Source organism: Platichthys flesus, chromosome 23, assembly GCF_949316205.1.
Source record: "Platichthys flesus chromosome 23, fPlaFle2.1, whole genome shotgun sequence".
Classification (NCBI taxonomy): Eukaryota; Metazoa; Chordata; class Actinopteri; order Pleuronectiformes; family Pleuronectidae; genus Platichthys; species Platichthys flesus.
This window is the reverse complement of record NC_084967.1, coordinates 17,171,464-17,189,806: the sequence shown is the minus strand read 5'-3', so window position 1 is coordinate 17,189,806 and position 18,343 is coordinate 17,171,464. Positions and strand designations below refer to the sequence as shown.

At 46.7% G+C, this 18,343-nt stretch overlaps 2 protein-coding genes across 5 annotated transcripts in view; one reads left to right on the top strand and one right to left on the bottom strand.

Annotated features, from left to right (window-relative positions):
* Window positions 1-279: 279 nt before the first annotated feature.
* Window positions 280-5,856, bottom strand: nup50 (nucleoporin 50). Of its 2 annotated transcripts, none has more exons than XM_062382573.1 (8): window positions 5,662-5,856; window positions 4,762-4,838; window positions 4,531-4,614; window positions 4,217-4,433; window positions 2,645-3,322; window positions 2,035-2,119; window positions 1,629-1,747; window positions 280-1,157 (listed from the first exon to the last, which is right to left on the bottom strand). In XM_062382573.1, the coding sequence occupies exons 2-8, from the start codon at window positions 4,828-4,830 to the stop codon at window positions 958-960; spliced, it is 1,452 nt and encodes a 483-aa protein (XP_062238557.1). In that variant the 5' UTR covers window positions 4,831-4,838; window positions 5,662-5,856; the 3' UTR covers window positions 280-957. The 2 variants fall into 2 exon arrangements, with proteins under 2 accessions (XP_062238557.1, XP_062238558.1); XM_062382574.1 differs by having other exon boundaries at window positions 4,762-4,835.
* A 6,654-nt stretch (window positions 5,857-12,510) lies between these two features.
* Window positions 12,511-18,343, top strand: part of phf21b (PHD finger protein 21B) — a 39,887-nt gene continuing 34,054 nt past the window's right edge. For 2 of the 3 annotated variants that reach the window (XR_009920098.1, XM_062382826.1), the window contains exon 1: window positions 12,513-12,860. Coding sequence is in view for 2 of the 3 variants with exons in the window: in XM_062382826.1 (XP_062238810.1) it covers window positions 12,807-12,860 (54 nt within the window). In the remaining variant the exon portion in view is untranslated. Of the gene's footprint in view, window positions 12,861-18,343 lie in introns of all 3 variants that reach the window. The other variant, XM_062382828.1, reaches the window with a different exon arrangement.

Below are 18,343 nucleotides of genomic sequence, written 5' to 3'. Positions count from 1 at the left end.
TATTTCTATTTTATGACTGCTGTAATTTATTAACAAACTCAACTTAAACTTCACATCTGAAATGAGTCATACATGTGGGTGTGGTTACATGGTTCGGCCACACCACTTACACACGTGCAGGAAGAGGGTCAACACGTCTACCTCGGCCTTCAGTCTTTTTATTCCAGATAAACAGAAGGACTCAGACGTGTGACACATTTCTCTGATCTTAGTAAACCTGATGTTAGAGGAACTGAAACTCTTTGTTTGACACGTGAAGCTGAAGAATGACGACTCAGCGAGTGTTTGTTTCCTTTTATTCCTCTTTACAAATGTTCTATGACAGCATGACTCATCAGGGCCGAGACCACGGGCCACACGAAGGACACTTAGAAAACAACAGACAGAAGTCGCTCGTCAGAGGAAACATTCACACCAGATCCACTCGGCGACTTCAGGAAGCCGCCGACGCAATAAATAGTTTCCAGAGCAAAAGAATAAAAATTAACTGTTACTGCGAGTGTTTAATTTGTAAAACCAAATCGACTGGACTTCGTTTGGAGTCCCCCCCCCCAAACCCTCAGTGGTGGCGATGGAAGGTTCTGCACGATCCGAACTCTAATCACGATGATTCTCCTTGATTCACACGTTCAGTCGCTCGGGACCCGATTAAAACAGTAAAAGTGAAACTGATCAGATTCATCGTCCTGTTTCTTAACAGCAGCAGCGCCCGAGCGGAGGAATGTGGCGGAGTCGAGGAGCAGCGAGCGGCTCTGACCTTTCAAAATAAAAGAGTTCACAGTATGACGACTAATTCACTGTGGAGGAACAGCTGATCTACCAGGATGAGTTATTTACACTGACATGCGTGTGTTGGGTGAGTGTGGGGGGGAAACCGGCGTGATGAGGAAATCTGAGGACGACCAGGGGAAGCTGCTAAAAGCTCGGGGGTGGGGGTGGGGGGGGGGTGGGGGGTGTTCAGGCCTTCTTCTCCTCCAGCGTCTTGTGGAGCTCGTCGGCTTCCTCTGCAGTTTTCACCCGGATGAGCAGCGGGATGGGGCAGGTCGGGTTCTTGTCGTCGATGACCGGGTTCGGGACGCACACCACCATCACGTTGTTCTTACCGACTCGAGTGCACGGCATGGACGCCGACACCAAGATGTTGAGCAGGATGTTTCCTGAGGAGAGAAACGGTCGTTAGAGAAGAAGAAGTTTATACATTTGCACATGAATCAGATTCTGTGAAAAGAAACACGAGATGTCGTCAATCAGTAGAAAGTGTTTAGTTTGTTCGGCTTTTAAAGTTTTGTCAATTGTGTGTTGATTCTTCTTCATGTGTTTTACTGCACTGGCTCGTGTGGTTACAGAACCAGGAGGCAGCAGTTCCTCTGACTCACCAGCAGGTGGAGCTGTTTGTTCATTTAGTTTCAAATTGAATTAGTCAACACCTGCATGTTTAAAATGTAAATAATTTACTATTAAATGAAATCCTCCTCTCACTTTCAAAATAATTCCCACGAATGTGAGTAGAATCATCATCAACAGTCGTTCAGCGTTATTCTGATCAACTGGACTCGTCTCACTTCCCTCATCCTGTTTGTGAGAAACTGATTCTCTTCATCAAACCCTGAACACATGAAGCTTCTCACCCAGGTTGGTGTCGGCCCGAATCACCAGCTGAGTCTTCCCCTCCTCGATGGCTTTGAGGTGCAGAGTTCCAACGCCCTTCTCTTTAAACTCTGAGTCCTTCTTGTAGAACATTTTACACCTGAGGACAGAAAAGAAGAAATCTGATTAATCTCCAGCGTCTGTGTGATTAAAATCTAAATTCAGTGAAGTTTGGTTTAACAATCGTCCTGATGCAGAGAAATAAAACAAACATCTTTAAAGATATTCTGAAGCAATAACAGCAAAAAAAAACTCAGAATTTAAATCTGAAGCTACTGTTTCTGACCACATTTATCTAGATATTGATAGATTCTCCTGTCAAAATGTTTATTATCATTCTAATGAAACCTAATGGACATGAAGAAGACGTTAATAAGTGGTACGTACTTCTTGGAGAGGAAAGCATCGTCCTCCTTCACCTCTCGTACGTCAGGTTTCGGTGGCTCCTCCGACTCCTCCTCTCCGTTCTCCACTGAAAGTTAAAAACAAAATCGAAACTAAGAGTCAACTTGTGTCCTGACAACAGAAATCATCACTTATTCGTTAAACTAATTAAACTGTTTTTAGTAACAAAAAACTAAACGGTGACTTTAAAATCTTCTATTTCATAAAACCTGATTTATCCTATTTCCTCAGAGCCGAAATAAAGTGAATGCATTTAGTCAAAATAATTAATAGAAGCATTTTATCTCGGATGTGAACTAAACATCTTCAGGTTCGTCCGTCAGTCGGAGTTTGTCTCAGAACAAATCAATTCAGAGCTTCGGTTTGTATCATGTGAATTGCAGAAGATCTGACAATCTGGAAACTCCAATTATTAAACCATTTATAAATTCTGTAAGAAATCTTTTTTTCAATAAGCTAAATGTTAAATCCTTAAATTTTAAATGGAAAAGAATAAATGTTCTGCTGCAGCTCTGATCAGAGACGTTTGTCTGTAGAGTAAATCGATAGTCTCCTCCAGACAGTCAGGGACAGACATCAGTTTGCTGGTTACCTGCAGGCGGAGCGTCCACAGCCTTCGTCCCGCTGAAGGACAGAGGAGCAGCAGATCCCGGAGTTCCGAACATGGAGGTCTGACTGAAGGAGGCACTGGAGGACGAGGAGAAGGAGAAGCCGGGGGACATGGATTTGGACCCTAAGGATCCGAGGACGGAGCTGTCCACCTTCTTCCCGAAGTTGAACGTGATGCCGGAGGGGATCGGAGCGGTGGTGGAGCTTTTGTCTTGGGTCGAGTCCTCTGTGGATTGTTTGCCAAAGGAGAACAAAGTGGCAGCGGCTGGAGCCGGAGCCGCCGGGCTGCTGGAGGAGGAAGAGGAGCGAGGAGGAGGAGTGGCTGAGCTGGTCCCTGCCTTCTTCTTCTCCTCCGAGCCTCCGGCAGCTGCAGCAGCCGCTCCGGCTCCGTACTGCCGCTCGATGCTGGCCAGGTGCTGCTCATAGTCCTTGAAGATCGGGTTGAGGTCGCACAGAGGGTTGTCGTTCACGTGCTTGGTGATCCAGTCGCGCACAGAGCAGTTGAGCGCCGTGAGCTGCCGGCTGTACTCCTTGTTGCCGACACTGCTGCCGCCGCTGATGATGCCGAAGATTGGAGCCGGACTGGGGGAGGAGCCATTGACTGGCTTGGCAATGATTTCAGCAAAGGGTTTTTCGGAGGAGGGGCCGTTGAACGTCAGACCTGAGATGATGGAGGGAGAAACGTTACACATGGATGAAGGAGAGAGGAAGAGAGACCCCTCCCCCCTCTAATGCAGCAGCAGCGCCCCCTCCCCCCCGCCCTGCAGCTACACCACGACATGAACAGAGCGGCGCTGATTCAGCTCCATTACACACCAACATCAAAACAAGAGCCTCCACAACGAAGCACTTTCCCTTCATGTGTCCACAGAGCAACACTGAGGAAGAAACTGAGCTTCAACACGAAGCAGAGCAACCACCTGATCACTTCAAACACAAAACTAGAGCAACACAAAGGCTTGTCCCTCAATACAAAGGACTGAAGAACAAAGGATGTTGGGGAAAGTTTCATCAACTGAAACCAACAAATCATTTTTTAAATCTCACTAAGACAAATACATAGTCAGTATTCTCATTATGTCTGATCACCATCAAACATCTGAGACATTTAATCAAACTATAACTTAAACATCTCAAACCGGAGCTGCTTCCTTCGGGCTGTTCTTTTTCTGTCTGTCAGACTGAACCTGAAAACGTGATGTCGCCCCTCTGATCAGAAAATCCTTCAGACCAAACAGCTGTTTTCTTTATTTAACATCCGTCACCGCCGCGTCACCAGAAAACCTCTAAACCGTCCGCTCATGACAACAAGTGTGTAACTGCTACACATCTACGCCCTGACATAAACCATCTTCATTAGTTATCACGTAGAGGAAACTCCACCATTACGATGAGAAGCTGAAGTCGTCGTAACAGGCGAAGACGAAAGGTGACAGCCGGTTTCTAATGTGAACACAAACTGCTTCACAAAGAATGCGTGTGTAACGACAAAGAACATCAACACAAAGCTCGGCGTGTCCTGATCAAACACGTCAGCTGTGAGGTTTCTTCTCACCTGGCGACTCAGTGGATGCAGCCGGAGCCGAGAAGCCTCCGAACGGCGAACTGGAGCCGTTTCCGTTGGTCAGGCTGCCGAGGCCCTGAAAGCCTCCTCCGTTCCCGAACCCAGAGAACATGGTGGCAGGCGCGTCGGTGGAAGCTGAGTCGCTGCTCGCCGCCGGCTTGGTCAAAGAAAACCCTTTGAACCCTTTGAAAGCTCCGCTGTTCTCGCCCTGAAACAGAGGAAACACATTATTAATGAGCTCCCAGTTGGACTCTGGTGTGTTTAGCAGGTTTCTCTTTTCACAGGTTGGATTCTGTGACGTTCACCTCGGCTCCAGCGTTGCGGCGTTTGGCTCGTTTCACCACTCGGCTCTTCAGCACATCCTGGCTGGCAATTGAAAACTGCCCGGCCTATAAATCAGGATTAAAGCTACAGGTTAATACATCACAGTCCCAACTGGGATAAATCACAGATCTGAGCTGCATTCACAGAGGGACCACGTTATAAAGGGTCAAAGGTTATTATAGGCATGTGCAGAAATTGGCTGTGAGACTCACCTCCTCTCCCTCCTCCTCCTGATCCCAGTTCCTGTCCGTTAACTCCTTGTCAGCGATCCTCTTCGCCATCCCAGCTGCTGTGTAACACAAAGCAACAAGAGTCACGCTACACAACTTCAATGTAGAGTGCGTCAGATCGAGGGAACCACGACATGAGGTGACAGACAGGTTCCCTGACCCCCCCCCCCCCCCTACCAACACGTCACAGTGCATTTCTCTCTGATTCAACTTATTGTATTTTACCCTCTTACATTGTCTTCTTCACGTCAGGTCATGTAGGGGCAAAGAAAACCTGAGGCCTAATGACATCACTTCCTTTACACCCTTTAATGTTCAGTTCTAATACTACTCCTAGAAAATATAATGGTTAAAATGTTCAAATCATTTTAATGCATTTCTGTAGGTGGATCATCTCTCAGCTTCTGTGTTTGTCATATGTTCATACACGTGGGTCTGTGTCACCTGGCTGCAGGTGCGGGCCTCCTATATAAATGGCTCCTGACCCAGTTCCGGTTCTGACTCACCCGAACGAGACTTTCACTTAGTTTATTTAAACTCTTTTGAATATAATCTGTGTAAAAACATCCAGAACATATACACCCCCCCCCCCCCAGCTCGTTAAACATCTCGTTAAAGACCTGATTAAAGTTTCTCTTGAGTTCATTGTTACTCTTCAGATAGCTTCATGCTAACCGTCTGTAGCGAGTGACGTTCTGCTCGTCAGTGGTTACCTGGGTCAGTTACCTGTGTCTGTACCCAGGGTAACGGGTCAGTTATCGAGTTAAACCGGCTGTCGAGCCTCCATGTTGTGGCCGCTAGCCGGGGAGCTAGCGGCGGGGCTCGATGCTAATCGGGCCCGGTTGCTAACGCTAGCTCTTCTTTAGCCGGCTGGTCACGTACCTGAGCGGACTTTAGTTTCCTGGAGACGCAGGGACTCGAACCTGCTCCGGGCAGAAGCTCCGGCTCACCGGCTCCGGCAGCAACTCAGGTAAGAAAAGAAATGAACCGAAACAAACGAAACAAGCTCAGAGTTTGGATCGAGTCTCGCTCAAGACGCCATTTTACGCAGCGGAACATCCGCATGGGTTCGCGCGTCCCGCCCTTTTTGCCATGCGCACTAAAGGTCGCGGTGGGGCATCATGGGAAATGTAGTCAGTAACAGACTTTTAGAAATGGAGACGTTATTCATATCACTCTGATTTTAATTGATCTTTATTTAAATAAAGTGCATTTCGACCATGACTTCAATTATGTTTAATTTAAGATGAATTATTTATATTTAGTACATTTTAATTAGGATGTTTTATAAATAAAAATCCTTTCATGAAAAATATTGTTTCATTTCTTCATATTCATATTCAGTTTATTTTAATGAAGCTGAATCATACAACGTAGGCTGCACATCAGATCAGAATGACACGTTTCTGATGCGCAGTGAAAAGTCAACACATGTTTCTGAACGTAATAATGAGCTCAATATTTGAAGAGTTAATTTGTGTCTTCAAACTTTAACAGAGGAGTATCATGACAACTATAACAACTGGAAACATGTTGAACAGAATGTGATGAGATATCAAATCAGATTTCAGGTCCTCTGTTGCCTTGTTCTTCTGAGACTGAAGGTCAGAGTAACTTTGTGAGATGTGACAGACGGGTCTCAGTCAGTGAACCTGCAGCTGGTAAATCAGCTGCTCTGCACATCTTTGATTTTAACCTCAGCTAAACGACGACTCTGGGATTTACAGAGTGTTTCACTTGGTCTTTCACAGCCTTGTGTGTTTGAGAGGAGAACTGATGCTAGCTCCGGCTCGGGGGAAACGGGGATGGTGCAGAGTTGGGCAGCAGATGGCTGGTCTCCAAGCTTTCAGGATCCCGCTCGGCTCTGCCAAACAGGAACAGGTGCTGGAGAAAGTAGGAAGTGCGCTGTGGGCCCCGGCGGCAGCAGGAGACCCTTGACCAGCTGGCGAGGAGAAAACCCAAAGAGTTGGCAGCAGAAAAGAGAGAGAACCTGTATAATGTAGGAGGAAGAGGCAGAACCAACACATCACAGTGCATGATGGGAGATTAGTTCAAATCTTATGAAAACACGTTTGACCATTTAAATGTGTATGAAGGTCCCAGGAAGCATCGGAGGATTTCAACTATCAACCACAGTTAGAGAAAAGTCTCCACAAAAGATCCTTGAGATAAATTTATACTTTCTCCCCAAATAATTTATTACAAATGAACATGTTTTTGATTTCAGCCCTGAAATGTCTTAAACAAAGAGTATAATTATCATATTCCCTATAACAAGTCATTATTACTAGTTAAAGGAACGGTTTGACTCTTTCTTCTGTTTAGATGAATGTGTTGGATGTGTTTAGCTTAGCTTAGCATAAAGAATGGAAGTGGAGGGAAACCGTGGAAAAAAGAGAAACTGGCGTTTGTCACTATTTTCAGTTTATTTCTTGGATAATGAATTCCTGATTAAATGAGTGTGTAGAAGCTTCTTGTCGAGCAGCTTCACCAGCAGAGGCGTCACTTCCTGCTGCGTTAGGAGAACTACAGTGTTTTGATGAGATGGAGAGGGGCCCTCAGCTCAGTGTGGGGGGCCCCTCTCAGCGGGGCTCCTCTGATGTCTGGACCAGCTGCTGGGCTCAGGCCCAGTCCAGTCGGGTCCCAGGAGCTTGAAGCAGAATCAAAGCCGACGGCTCCCAGAGAGGAAGAGAAACTATAAAAACTGTTGATCAGGAGGGAGAGAGGGAGAGGGAGAGAGAGAGGGAGAGAGAGGGAGAGAGAGGGAGAGGGAGAGGGAGAGGGAGAGGGAGAGGGAGAAGGAGAGGGAGAGGGATAGAGAGAGAGAGAGAGACTCTTACATCTGATTATTCATTGGATCATTCATTCATCATGGTCCCTGATTTATTCATTCCTTCATTTACTTATTCCTGTTTGTTGAAGAAATAATGAACAAATGAATAAATGATACATTTTACTGCAGGTAAAACATTTTTTTATGTTTCCTGTGGCTCTGTGGACATTTATCTTTTCTGTTTGTGTAAAAAGGAAACCTGTCCTTCTGGTAATAATCATCGCCGACCTCCACATTTCCTCTGTCGTCTTATTTCATGCGTCTCGTCTCTAATTGGCCGTTAGGCAGACAGATCTATGTGTCAATTAGGCCTCAGCAAATGAAGCTATAATTAGGTTGAATTCATTGACAGTAATTAGTACAGTGACAAATTAAAAGGAAGCAGAACTGATGTGTCCTAATGATCCCAAAATACCATCTCCATTTTAAAAAGGTGAGACGACAAGTTTTAATCATCTGTCGTATGTGTTTTTAATTAATCTGAGTTTCTGGATCAGGAAAATAACGTAATGCCTCCTAGTGGCTGACAGATGTACTGAACTAACTTCACCCATAATAACCACTGCTCCCACACTGGACCTGTTGGAGGCCGATTATATTAAGATGTTTGAAAAGAAGCCTGATTGGCTGTGAAATGGTAAAGGTGGTGACATGTTATTAAATCTTGGTGGAGGTCATAGAAGTATTTTGTTTTTGTTGTTAAAAGGAATTTACTGAATTAGAATTTTAGTTGTCGAGTCTCATAGTTTCTATCTGTCATATTTGTGAAGCTCCAGCTGGAGTCAGACGTCAGAGCAACATGGCCGCCGTGTGGACACGGTGACCAGCCACGTCTCACCCGGTTTGCTTTGGGATTGTAAAAGCTCAATTCCAGAGCCAAACCTGAAGGTTCAAAGGTCAGAAGTGAAGTGTTGCATGCTGGGAAATCCCTAAACTCGCCAGCCTGCAGCGTGGATCGATGAGCCCTGACGGCGGCCTGTTCCTCACGTGTGATCCATGTATGAAGTGTGTGATGTCTCCCTGCTGGAGGCGGAGCTGCCAGCTCGCTGCTTCCTGCTGCTCAGAGCCTCTCAGGCTGTGACCCGACTCTTCACCTGGGAAATCTCCATGTGATCTTTAAAACGCCTGATTGCAAACAGTCGGGTTTGAAGTGAAGCGGCTCGGCCGACACCAAACAGAACCGTCACACTGAGATGACTGAATTACACTGATTAATAATTGAGTCCTATTAAATCCTCTCACTTGCTCCAGTGATCGGCTGCAGAGGTTTTAAATCTGTCAGTGAGTCGTTATAAAAACAACAGAATCCTCAAATCTTAAATCTCTCACCTCCACTGAGCCTGTGTCTGACTGTGTACGACTTCTCTTAGTGTTTCATCCTCACGCTCAGGGATTCATCTATTCCCAGAGGATTATGTTCAAACAGGATTTAATTTGATCTGAATTTCACAAAGATAAAACTCGTACTGTTTCACTTGTCCTCTTAAAATCCAGCTCGAGTTTGAAATCTTCATTTTTGTCTATTTACCCAAATCTAGAGCCTCATGGCAGAAGAACTGAGGTCAAAATACACGTAGAAGAGATTGTTTGATCGTCTCCATGTTACTTTTTTATATGCGACTACAACACAACATCAGTTTTGTTATTATCTGACCCTATGAGAAATCATATATTAATAACAACTACCACATTATAGAAGAACCTAAAATTACAAACACCATCTTTCACAAACATTTATTTAAGGTCTTCTCACGTGTCCCATTGAATAACATGGAGGAGAATGTTTTGAGCTATCCTGCAGCCAGCCTCCAGGGGGCAATCCACACTCTGGCTTCACTTTTGAGGGCCATCATGTCGTCCATCTTTATTTCCAGTTGTGTTGTCTTCTCTCTTCGCAGATTGAACCAGTCAATATTCAGCAGTTTTACCTGATAATTAAATTGTTCCTTGACTAATTGATGAATTGATAAACTTGTGATCTTTAAATATGAGCTCAGGATGAAGTCTCTTTAGACGAACACCATAAAGAAGGTTTTAATGATTCTTACCCAGTTTGTCGCTGGTGTTTCGAGGTCGATTCCCTGTCATGTTGGTGATAACAGTTGTTTTGATGACTTGTCGTGTGGAGCTCCTCAGTTCATTAATTATTGTTGAGCAGATTTTCTCTCCATGTTCGTTTTTTCTTTGTGAATCTTTGCAGCTTCCTAAAGTAATAAAACCAGAGATAGTCTTTAGTCCTGCTGCTGTGCGTGTTTCTGACACACAAAAACACAGTGAGTCATTATTATGTCAGCATATTATCTCCGCATGACAATTTCCAGCTGAACAATGAATGTTTCCCGTTCCAAGGAGCAGAAGGCGCTCTGCTCCGACTGGTTCAGCAGCTCGAGTCCAGGATGAGAACTTGTGTTTACTGTTGTTCAGTTGAAAGAAGCTCTGCACGACAAAACAACCACAACGACACAGAAGCTCACAGTTCAGAACAGATGAGTGTTTGGAAAGAGGCGACTCTCAGGGACGGTGCATCACACAACGGGCCCCTGGACTCTGGTCTTTCAGTGTGAAGGCCCTGCTGCTGGGGCCCCTCTCTGTGTTCAGGGGCCCATAGCTTCATCAGGTCTTTCTCCACATTCTTACAGCAGGCCGGTTATTTCCTGGACGAGGGAATGCAGTGATTTCTCTGCTGCCAGAGCTCTGACTGCTCTTGGCTGACATTTATGTCAAAGCTCTCTTAAGCCCAAAGACAGGATCCTCACAAATGTCACAGTATCTTCTCATCAGCGGTGAAGGAGGAGTTCTTGGCCGCGGCTGCGACTGCGAGCTGCAGAGATGCAGTTTGCCAATTGTCCATTTGGAGGAAACAAATAAAAGAGTCAGCTCTGCAGTGATGGAGTGTGTGTGCTGGAATCAGGCCTCAGCTGTGGACCTGCTTGTGCCACATGTCCACACAGAGCTCTGTGGGCAGCAGGTTCCTCCTGCAGCTAAATGACATGACGAGGAGGTTCTTTTGGAAATAAACACACGGCCCCTTCCTCCTCATCTTCACTATCTGTGAGTCTGTGCTTCCATCGACTCTTAATTCTCCTGCAGCTCAGTGCAGAACATAATATCAGAACTTCTAATGAAGAAGCTTCTAATGTCCACGCGCCGCCTCATCACGCTCACAACGAGCTGCTCGTCGGTGAAGAGGATCCACGGCTCCTCAAACCACCTTTATTATATTATTTACTTTATATATGGTTCCACTTATGTTATGTTCTGAGGTTGTTCTAAAGTTCTGTGATCTACTTCTTCAGTCAGGAGAGAGCTCAGTAAACTTCAGAGCTGATCCTGAACAGAGGAATTCGTTCACTTTCTTCTCTGCATTGTTTTCTGACATTTTCACTGATTTCTCAGAGAATAATTCAGGGACCTGATGAAAAATATTGGAAAGACTCATATTTATGAGACTATGCGATTTGGTGCAACTTGGTTTTAAGGGACTGTTTTTATGTGGTTTTAATCATAAGGGAATATAGAGACTTATATACTGTAACATACCCATAAAAACACAGATCCGGCAGTTTAACACCGTGTGTGTGTCTCTGTGTGTGTGTCTGTGTGTGTGAGCGTGTGGATCGTTAGGGAAACCCGGTCTCTCCAGCTCTTCGTGGCTTTACGGTAAAGATCTTGGAGTGCACTTGGCAGTGAAGCTGACTCCAGATCAGATCCATCAGCCGCCATGTTGCGTCCCCGCTGAGCTTCATCACAGTGAAAACCTGGTTTGTTCTGTTTCTCCTCTTCGTCAACTCTCACACTGCTGCCTGCGGCCCCGCCCACACGCAGCATTCTCTAACGCTCATTGGTCCACACGCCCGTCACTCCGACCTCCCAACTCCTGATTGGCTCATCCTTCCTCTCGCGCTATGAAGCAGTAGCTTCAGCCAATAGCAGCTCAGCTTGTGTCCAGAGGACGGGAAGAGAAGAAGAGAAGATGAAGACGGAAACAAACGGAGAGATGCTGTTTCTCTTCTTCATCTCTGCACGTTTTACTTGTTCCTCCTCCCCTCGTTTCTTCCTCTGTTCGCCTCAGTCTGCAGCTGCCATGTTCCTGATGCTTTTGATATATGATTTTACAGCTGTACCAAATAAAGTGACTTCTGAGTGTGTATAATACTTGTGTCAAACAGATCATTTATCCAGTTTATGTACAGGATGCTGTTAAATATGTGAGAGAACAGTACTAATGTTTGTGTTTTACTTTGAAATATACTTTTCTTACACTGATTTCTTTTCGTCTTTACTCTTATTTTCATCGTAACCATCTATTTGTTGACTTTTGAGCATATTGTGTATATTGTATATTCTCATGTTGTGGGACAGTTGTGTTTTTTCTTTGCAGTTTCACACTGACTCCTGAATGAAGACACTTTAATATGTTAAATAGAGGAAGAGGAAAGTTTATTAAAATAAAAGTAATTATGGGGATTAAAGGCCAAATTTGTCACTCAGGGATTAACACATTCACTCGAGCAGGAACCATTTTCCATCTGTGCAGTTTTCTTATATCCGTTTGTCACATGTTTGTTTATATTATTCCCATTTTCTACATTTCCCATGTTTATATTGTTTGTTTTCTTTTTATTATTCTTATTACTTCTCCTGAACTGATAATAATTATAATATAATTATTTGATCTCTTAAATACATTCAGAGTAAAATGTGTAGTTTACTTTACTGACTCACTGCGCATGTCTGTTGGGGGGGGGGGTCTCGCTGTCTATCTGTCTCTCTCCCTCACCCCCCCCTCCCTCTCACATCCGGGAACTTCAGAATTACCATTGACAGCCGCAGCGCAACTTTTCCTGAGGCAAAGTGAAATCAAGCCGCGCACTCGGACAAAATCTAGTCCCCGCGTTTCAACTTAAAATTACAGACGGAACCGCCGGTCGCCGCCCGCCGGGACCCGTCGACGTTGGGCCGAGCTCCGGGGAAGATCCAGCCGGGCGCGGAGCGGCTCTCGCCGGGTTTGGATCACTTTTGAGCGCGGGGCGGAAAGTGTGTGATGAGTCCGGGGCTGCGAACAGAGAACTTGCCGCTGCGCTGAGGAGTTGTTCTTTCTCTTGTTATTGTGCCGGAAAAACTGTTTTCAATTCCCGGGAACTCGGCGGCGGCGGCGGCGAAAGTGCGAGAAAAGTGTCTGTGTGGCGGGGACATGGAAGTCCAGGGCCCGCGCGAGTCGCTGCAAGTGGAGCTCCAATGTCATCAGGTATGAAACATGGTGTTGTTCCTGGAGGAAGAGCAGCTCTCCCGGGCCGCCGGAGCTCGCGCTGCCGCCGCCGGGGCTCCGGGAGCGGCGGCCGCGGGTCGCTCTCACCGCCGCGCGGCACCTCCGCGGTGGTCCAGGCCACTTCGGGGAGTAGTTTGCCCGGCGGTGGGAGCTGTTTTCTGGGGGAATGTGAAGCTGTGATGCGGTGGAGGAGGAGGTGGAGGAGGAGGAGGAGGTGGTGGTGTGTGGAGATCAGGACGCGACCTGAATATTTATGAGGACTCCGGTTGTCTGTGGCCGTCAGCCCCGCTTTGTTTCCCCTCACACACACACTAAACTTCGGGCACTTTCCCTCGGAGCCTCCCCGGGTCCTGAGCTGGTTCCCCCGGTGTCTGCTCCGTCAGGCCCGTGAACTAGTTGCACAGATGAAGCAGGACCCACAGGTAACATGGAGCCGGGAAACTTTACCAGTTTCCGCTCACCCTCCTCTTCTTCACGGCCACTCGGCTGCAAACGGCAACTTTTATTATTGTGTTGATGCCTCGACGAGGAAGGGGAGGTGTTGGTCTGAGGCAGATTCAGAGAACCGATGACCTCCTGCTTCTCTGTTGTGTTGTTGTTGTGTTGCAGCTTCTTCCTCAGCTCAAAGTTGTGTAATGTTGAGAAATGTTAGCGTCCATTTTGTGTGTGTGTGTGTGTGTGTGTGGATCAGCTGAGTGTGAGTCCAGCATCATGGCTGAAGTTTGAAGGTGACGCTCATCGCTTCGTTTCTATTGCGTCTCAATATTTCTGCGTCTTATTCTTTGCGTTAAATCTTCGTTACTTCACACTTTGCTCTTATTTCTGCTCGGTCACATGATCGCTCCGGTGCCTTCCGATTCGCCCACATTACGCTTTCACTTTTTTTTTCTCCCCTTGCGTTTTACCCGCACGGCCTGTGAGTGTGTCCGGGAAGTTTGCCCCGGCTCCCGGGGCAGGTGCAGCCGGAGCTGGAGGCTGAAGGAGGCTGCGCCAGCGTTCAGCACCTCGGTCAGCTCCTCTAGCTTCCACCGCTGCACCGCCCCGCTGCACCGCCCCGCCGGTCGGTCCCGGCCCGGCAGCAGAGCACCCAACTTCCCCCTCCGCTGCTCTTCGAGCTAAAGCGACTCGTTTATTCAACAGCCGTCGAGTTGGATCGAACCAGTTCAACCAGTCCAGGCCCGGTTCGCTGTGCTCGACTGGAAGCGAGGCCGTTTCCGGTGGAATGCAGTTTTGTTCAACACATTAAACTCGCTTCTCTCTGAAGCTGCAGCTCATCCCTTCATCCTCTGATCTTTATTATTCTGTTATCCTCCTCCGCCTCCCTCTGACTCCTGATGTTTGTGTTGTAGTATTTTCTCCTCATTCTTCTTCTTTCACTTTGGTAGTGGAAGCTTCCATTTTGAGAGCGAGAAGGGGGTGGTCCTGTCCCCCCCTCCGACACGGAGGAGAGGAGAAAAGTCTGCAGAGTTTCGTGCAGGAGGAGGTGGAGGAGGGGGGGATGGGCCTCATTCATGCCGAACATTACCATTTTGATTGCTTTGATGCTGTTTTTGGTTTGGAGGGGGGGAGGGGAGGCCGGCGGAGAGAAAAGAGAGAGACACAGAAAGCCCAGTCAGCAGCAGCTCGGCCTCCTCGCGTTGAATCACTCCTCCTGGCTCCTCTCTGCTCCTTCTGTGGTCGCAGCACAACATGTGACCTTTACTGCTCCTCCGCACATGAGTGAACATCCACAGCACAACCTCCGATTCACAGAAGAACACAAACTGAACTCTCCTCCAACTTCATTAGAGAGCGAGTGAAAAATAAATAATTAGACACGTGAGACGAGGGAGACGAGGGAGACGAAGGCCTGGAGGTCGTTTCATGGTCACAGTCTGAGGGATCGAGGGAAGTTTCTCTCTGAGCTTTGGACGTTGAGTCCATGTTGTCAACCATCCTCCTTCTTCTTCTTCTTCTTCTTCTTCTTCTTCTTCTTCTTCTTCGATCTGTTCATGTGACACTGAGACAGGGGAGTTGGTTAACATTAGTTTTTTTCCAATGCCGCTGCCAAAACAAAACGGTTAACCACAACAACAACATGTTTTATGTTGTGGAACTTGAAGATTGAAACAATAACTGTGAAAAGTTCAAAACAAACTTAAATATACAAATGTTAGTAAATCCCCAACTCTTAACAAATTTCCATTAAATGTAAAACCAGAAGTGAGGAAGTCTCTGGGACGAGAGGCGAGTCCAGGCTCCTACACTTGTACAACTTCTGAATAATAAACCAACAACTACAATAGTTTAACACAAAATAACAGTTTAGTTTGATCACGCTCACACACCGGCTGCTGTGCTCGTCACCTGCACACGTCAAACACGGAGCGTCGCTGTCATAGAAGCTTCATGAAGTTTATCATTGAATCCTCTCAAACGGCTGCTGCATGTGTCTGGATCCTCTCACGTGACATCAGACACGTTGAGCTTTTGGTATTTTGTTGTGCTGCTAGTTAACTGAATGTTAACATCACAGAACCAGAACCACGTGGAGAGTGTGTTACCATCTGACAGTTTACCAGGAGGCTGTGGAAAAGTTCCAGAAAATTTCCAGAGACACAGACTCAGACATTTGTTCTCATATACAGAACCTGCAGAACATGTGAGGAACACGTGAGGAGCATGTCAGGAACACGTGAGGAGCTCTGAAAACAGTTTGAATAAACTGGAGCAGAGTAGAAAACTCTGGGACGTGGAGCTGAATCTGGTTTTGTTCAGATTCACTATCAAGGTCTCTCTTCCTCTCTGTTCTGCTCCGTCTCAATCGACCACGTCCTCCATCGTCGTGTTCTTGGCCCTTGAAGAAGAATGGATTCATTGATTCTTTTTTTCATTCTGCTCCACTTGCTCTCGGTTGCATCATGGGCCCAGTTCTTTACGACTCCTCAGGTGGAGAGAGAAGTTGTTTTCCTCCTTTTTCTCTGTTAAAAATCGTTTCTGCTCTGGGTGCAGTTTGTCCTCAGGCGTCTTTTTATTCATTCCTCAAGCAGATCGTCATCGATTAGTGTGTTCGCTGCTTCTCAAGTGAATTTACGTCTCCAACTTGTTTTTAAAACTCGTTTTATTCCTCTTCTGGAGTGAAGTGGTGGTGTTTCTGGTGTTAACAGCTCAGGTGAATGAACGATTTCCACTGTCGGTATTAAAGTATCAGAGGCTGCATCTGTAACCATGGACACGCCTGCTTCTTACACATTCAGAGAGTAAAGGTCATTAAAGCTTCTTTTATTTATATATATATATATATATATTTATGTTTATATGACATGCGAGCAGTGCTGAGGTAAAACTCACTCAAACAACTGATTGGAATTCATTTACAAGTCGGTGTGGATTAGTTTGGAGGAAAACAGCCGTCTGATTGGTGGAAGGTGCCCGTGTCAGCTCATGGTCATTGGTTCAGATCCCACGCTGTCTGACGCTCTATAGCACAGATATGTTCAGTTTCAAAAACATGATTTGTGTGTCTGTATTTTGCAGCTGCTCTGCTTCCTTTGTGTGTCGCTCTGTGGGACGTCAGGCAGCGTGTTCACACAGGAAACCAGGTCAGTGCAGGATGAGAGCACTGACGTGACGCGTGCAGGTGAAGTTGATCTGCAGGTCATCGGCTCTCACATCTGGGACAGCGTCAGGAAACTGAACGTGACTTCAATGGGTCGTTTGTGTCTGTGATGTTAAATCTTCTGCGTCTTGGACAGTTCACAGTAAAAAGTTGTTTCCAGCCGGCGCCTGAGATCCGTCTGTTTCTGCTCCGACACGTTTCAACCTCACACTTGTCGCACTTTGCTCTGATTATCTCTGTTATTGGTCGTTTGAGAAGCTGCTGGTCATTTCCTGCTGGGCGAGGGGTAAACGTTACAGGAAGTGATGTCACATTCAGCCGCGCAGGAGGAGGAGGTAGGAGGGGCTTGTTTTTCTCGTGGTCGCTAGTGAGCAGGTGAACTTTCTCTGCGGCTGAAACCAAAGTGGAATCCCAGGACGTCTCATTACTGGTTCCTGCAGCGCTGATCAAACCAGCAGCAGGTTCAGGGACTGGTTTCTGGACCAACTCCTGGTTCTACAGAGCGGAGGCTAGTAAATTACCCAGGATCCCTCCAGGCACACACACACACACACACACACACACACACACACACACACACTTTTTACAACATAATAAAGTTCCTCAAAGCCTTTATTTTCTTAAGTCAGTTAAAGTAACTGATACTCCATTACATTACTGGACCATAGAAATATTACATTTTTATACAGACAAAACTTTACCTGATTACCTGAATTTAAATGTGGTACAAACAACAAATTAAAAAACAGTTTGTTTGCTGTTGGAAACTTTGAAGTCATCGTCACATTCTATGAACTTGTGAAAGCAGCTGTGTCCACAGAGAGATGCTCTGGAACAGACCCAGGGGGGTGTGCTTGTTTTAGACGCAGCAGCTTCAGGACAGAAGGAGGATCGGTGTGAACGTGGGATTTGAGGACTTGTGGACGTTCTCTTCTCTGACTGGTCACATGTCGTCCAGGCCTCGTTCACACCTGCTGATCCATGTGGGTTTGTGACCCGGTCCCAGGTGGACGGTTCTAAGTTCAGTTCTCCTGAGATTTGTTCTACAAATTGTAGAAAGCGAGAGGAGGAGTTTAACGTTCTGTGGGACAGGACATGTGACTGAGGGAGGTCACATGACGTCACCCTGCTGTGATGAGTCTGAACCTGCTCAGTCTCTGCGACTCATCCGCTTGTAGTTTTTTGTTTGCAGACTTTTTTTTCATCACTGGAGGCGCTCGGCTTTAATTAGGAGCAACGTGGCAGGAAACCCTGCGATGACTCTTCCTCGGGGGGGGGGGGGGGCGCTGCTCTGCCTGCTCACGACCAACACGACCCGCGTCTTCACATCCAGTTTAAAACCTCACAGGAGGAAGGAGGTTTGAAAACTATCTACAAAGGTCGTAAAGACGTTTTGTCAGGTCTCGTTGAATCTGCAGTTTGTCAGGAAACAGCTCGTCTGATGTTTCTGATCCGATGGTTTCACTCAGTTATGTGATGATATGAAAACACCTGAGACTGACTCAGGATTGGTCAGGTGCCTGTGTGGGCGGGACCTTGACACCACGGCTCCACCCCACGATCCCCCCTGCTCAGACTCTGAATTCAAACGACGACAAAAACACAAGATGGCGGCGCCTGTATCCAAGGAGCTGTGGCGTCCTCTTGGTGGAGCGGGAGGAAGTCGTCTTTCTTTACAGTCGAGTTCGAACACCTGAATGAGATTGACAGAAGTTCAGATCTTGACCCGTTAAGGCTCCATCAGGTGACCGGGTCGTCACCGAACGCCTGACCGGTCTCTGAGTGTCGGTGAACGGGTCACCCCCCCCTCCACGGCGTCGGCCCGGCCCGGTGTCTTCCTGCAGCCGCCCTGTGACAGCTCCTT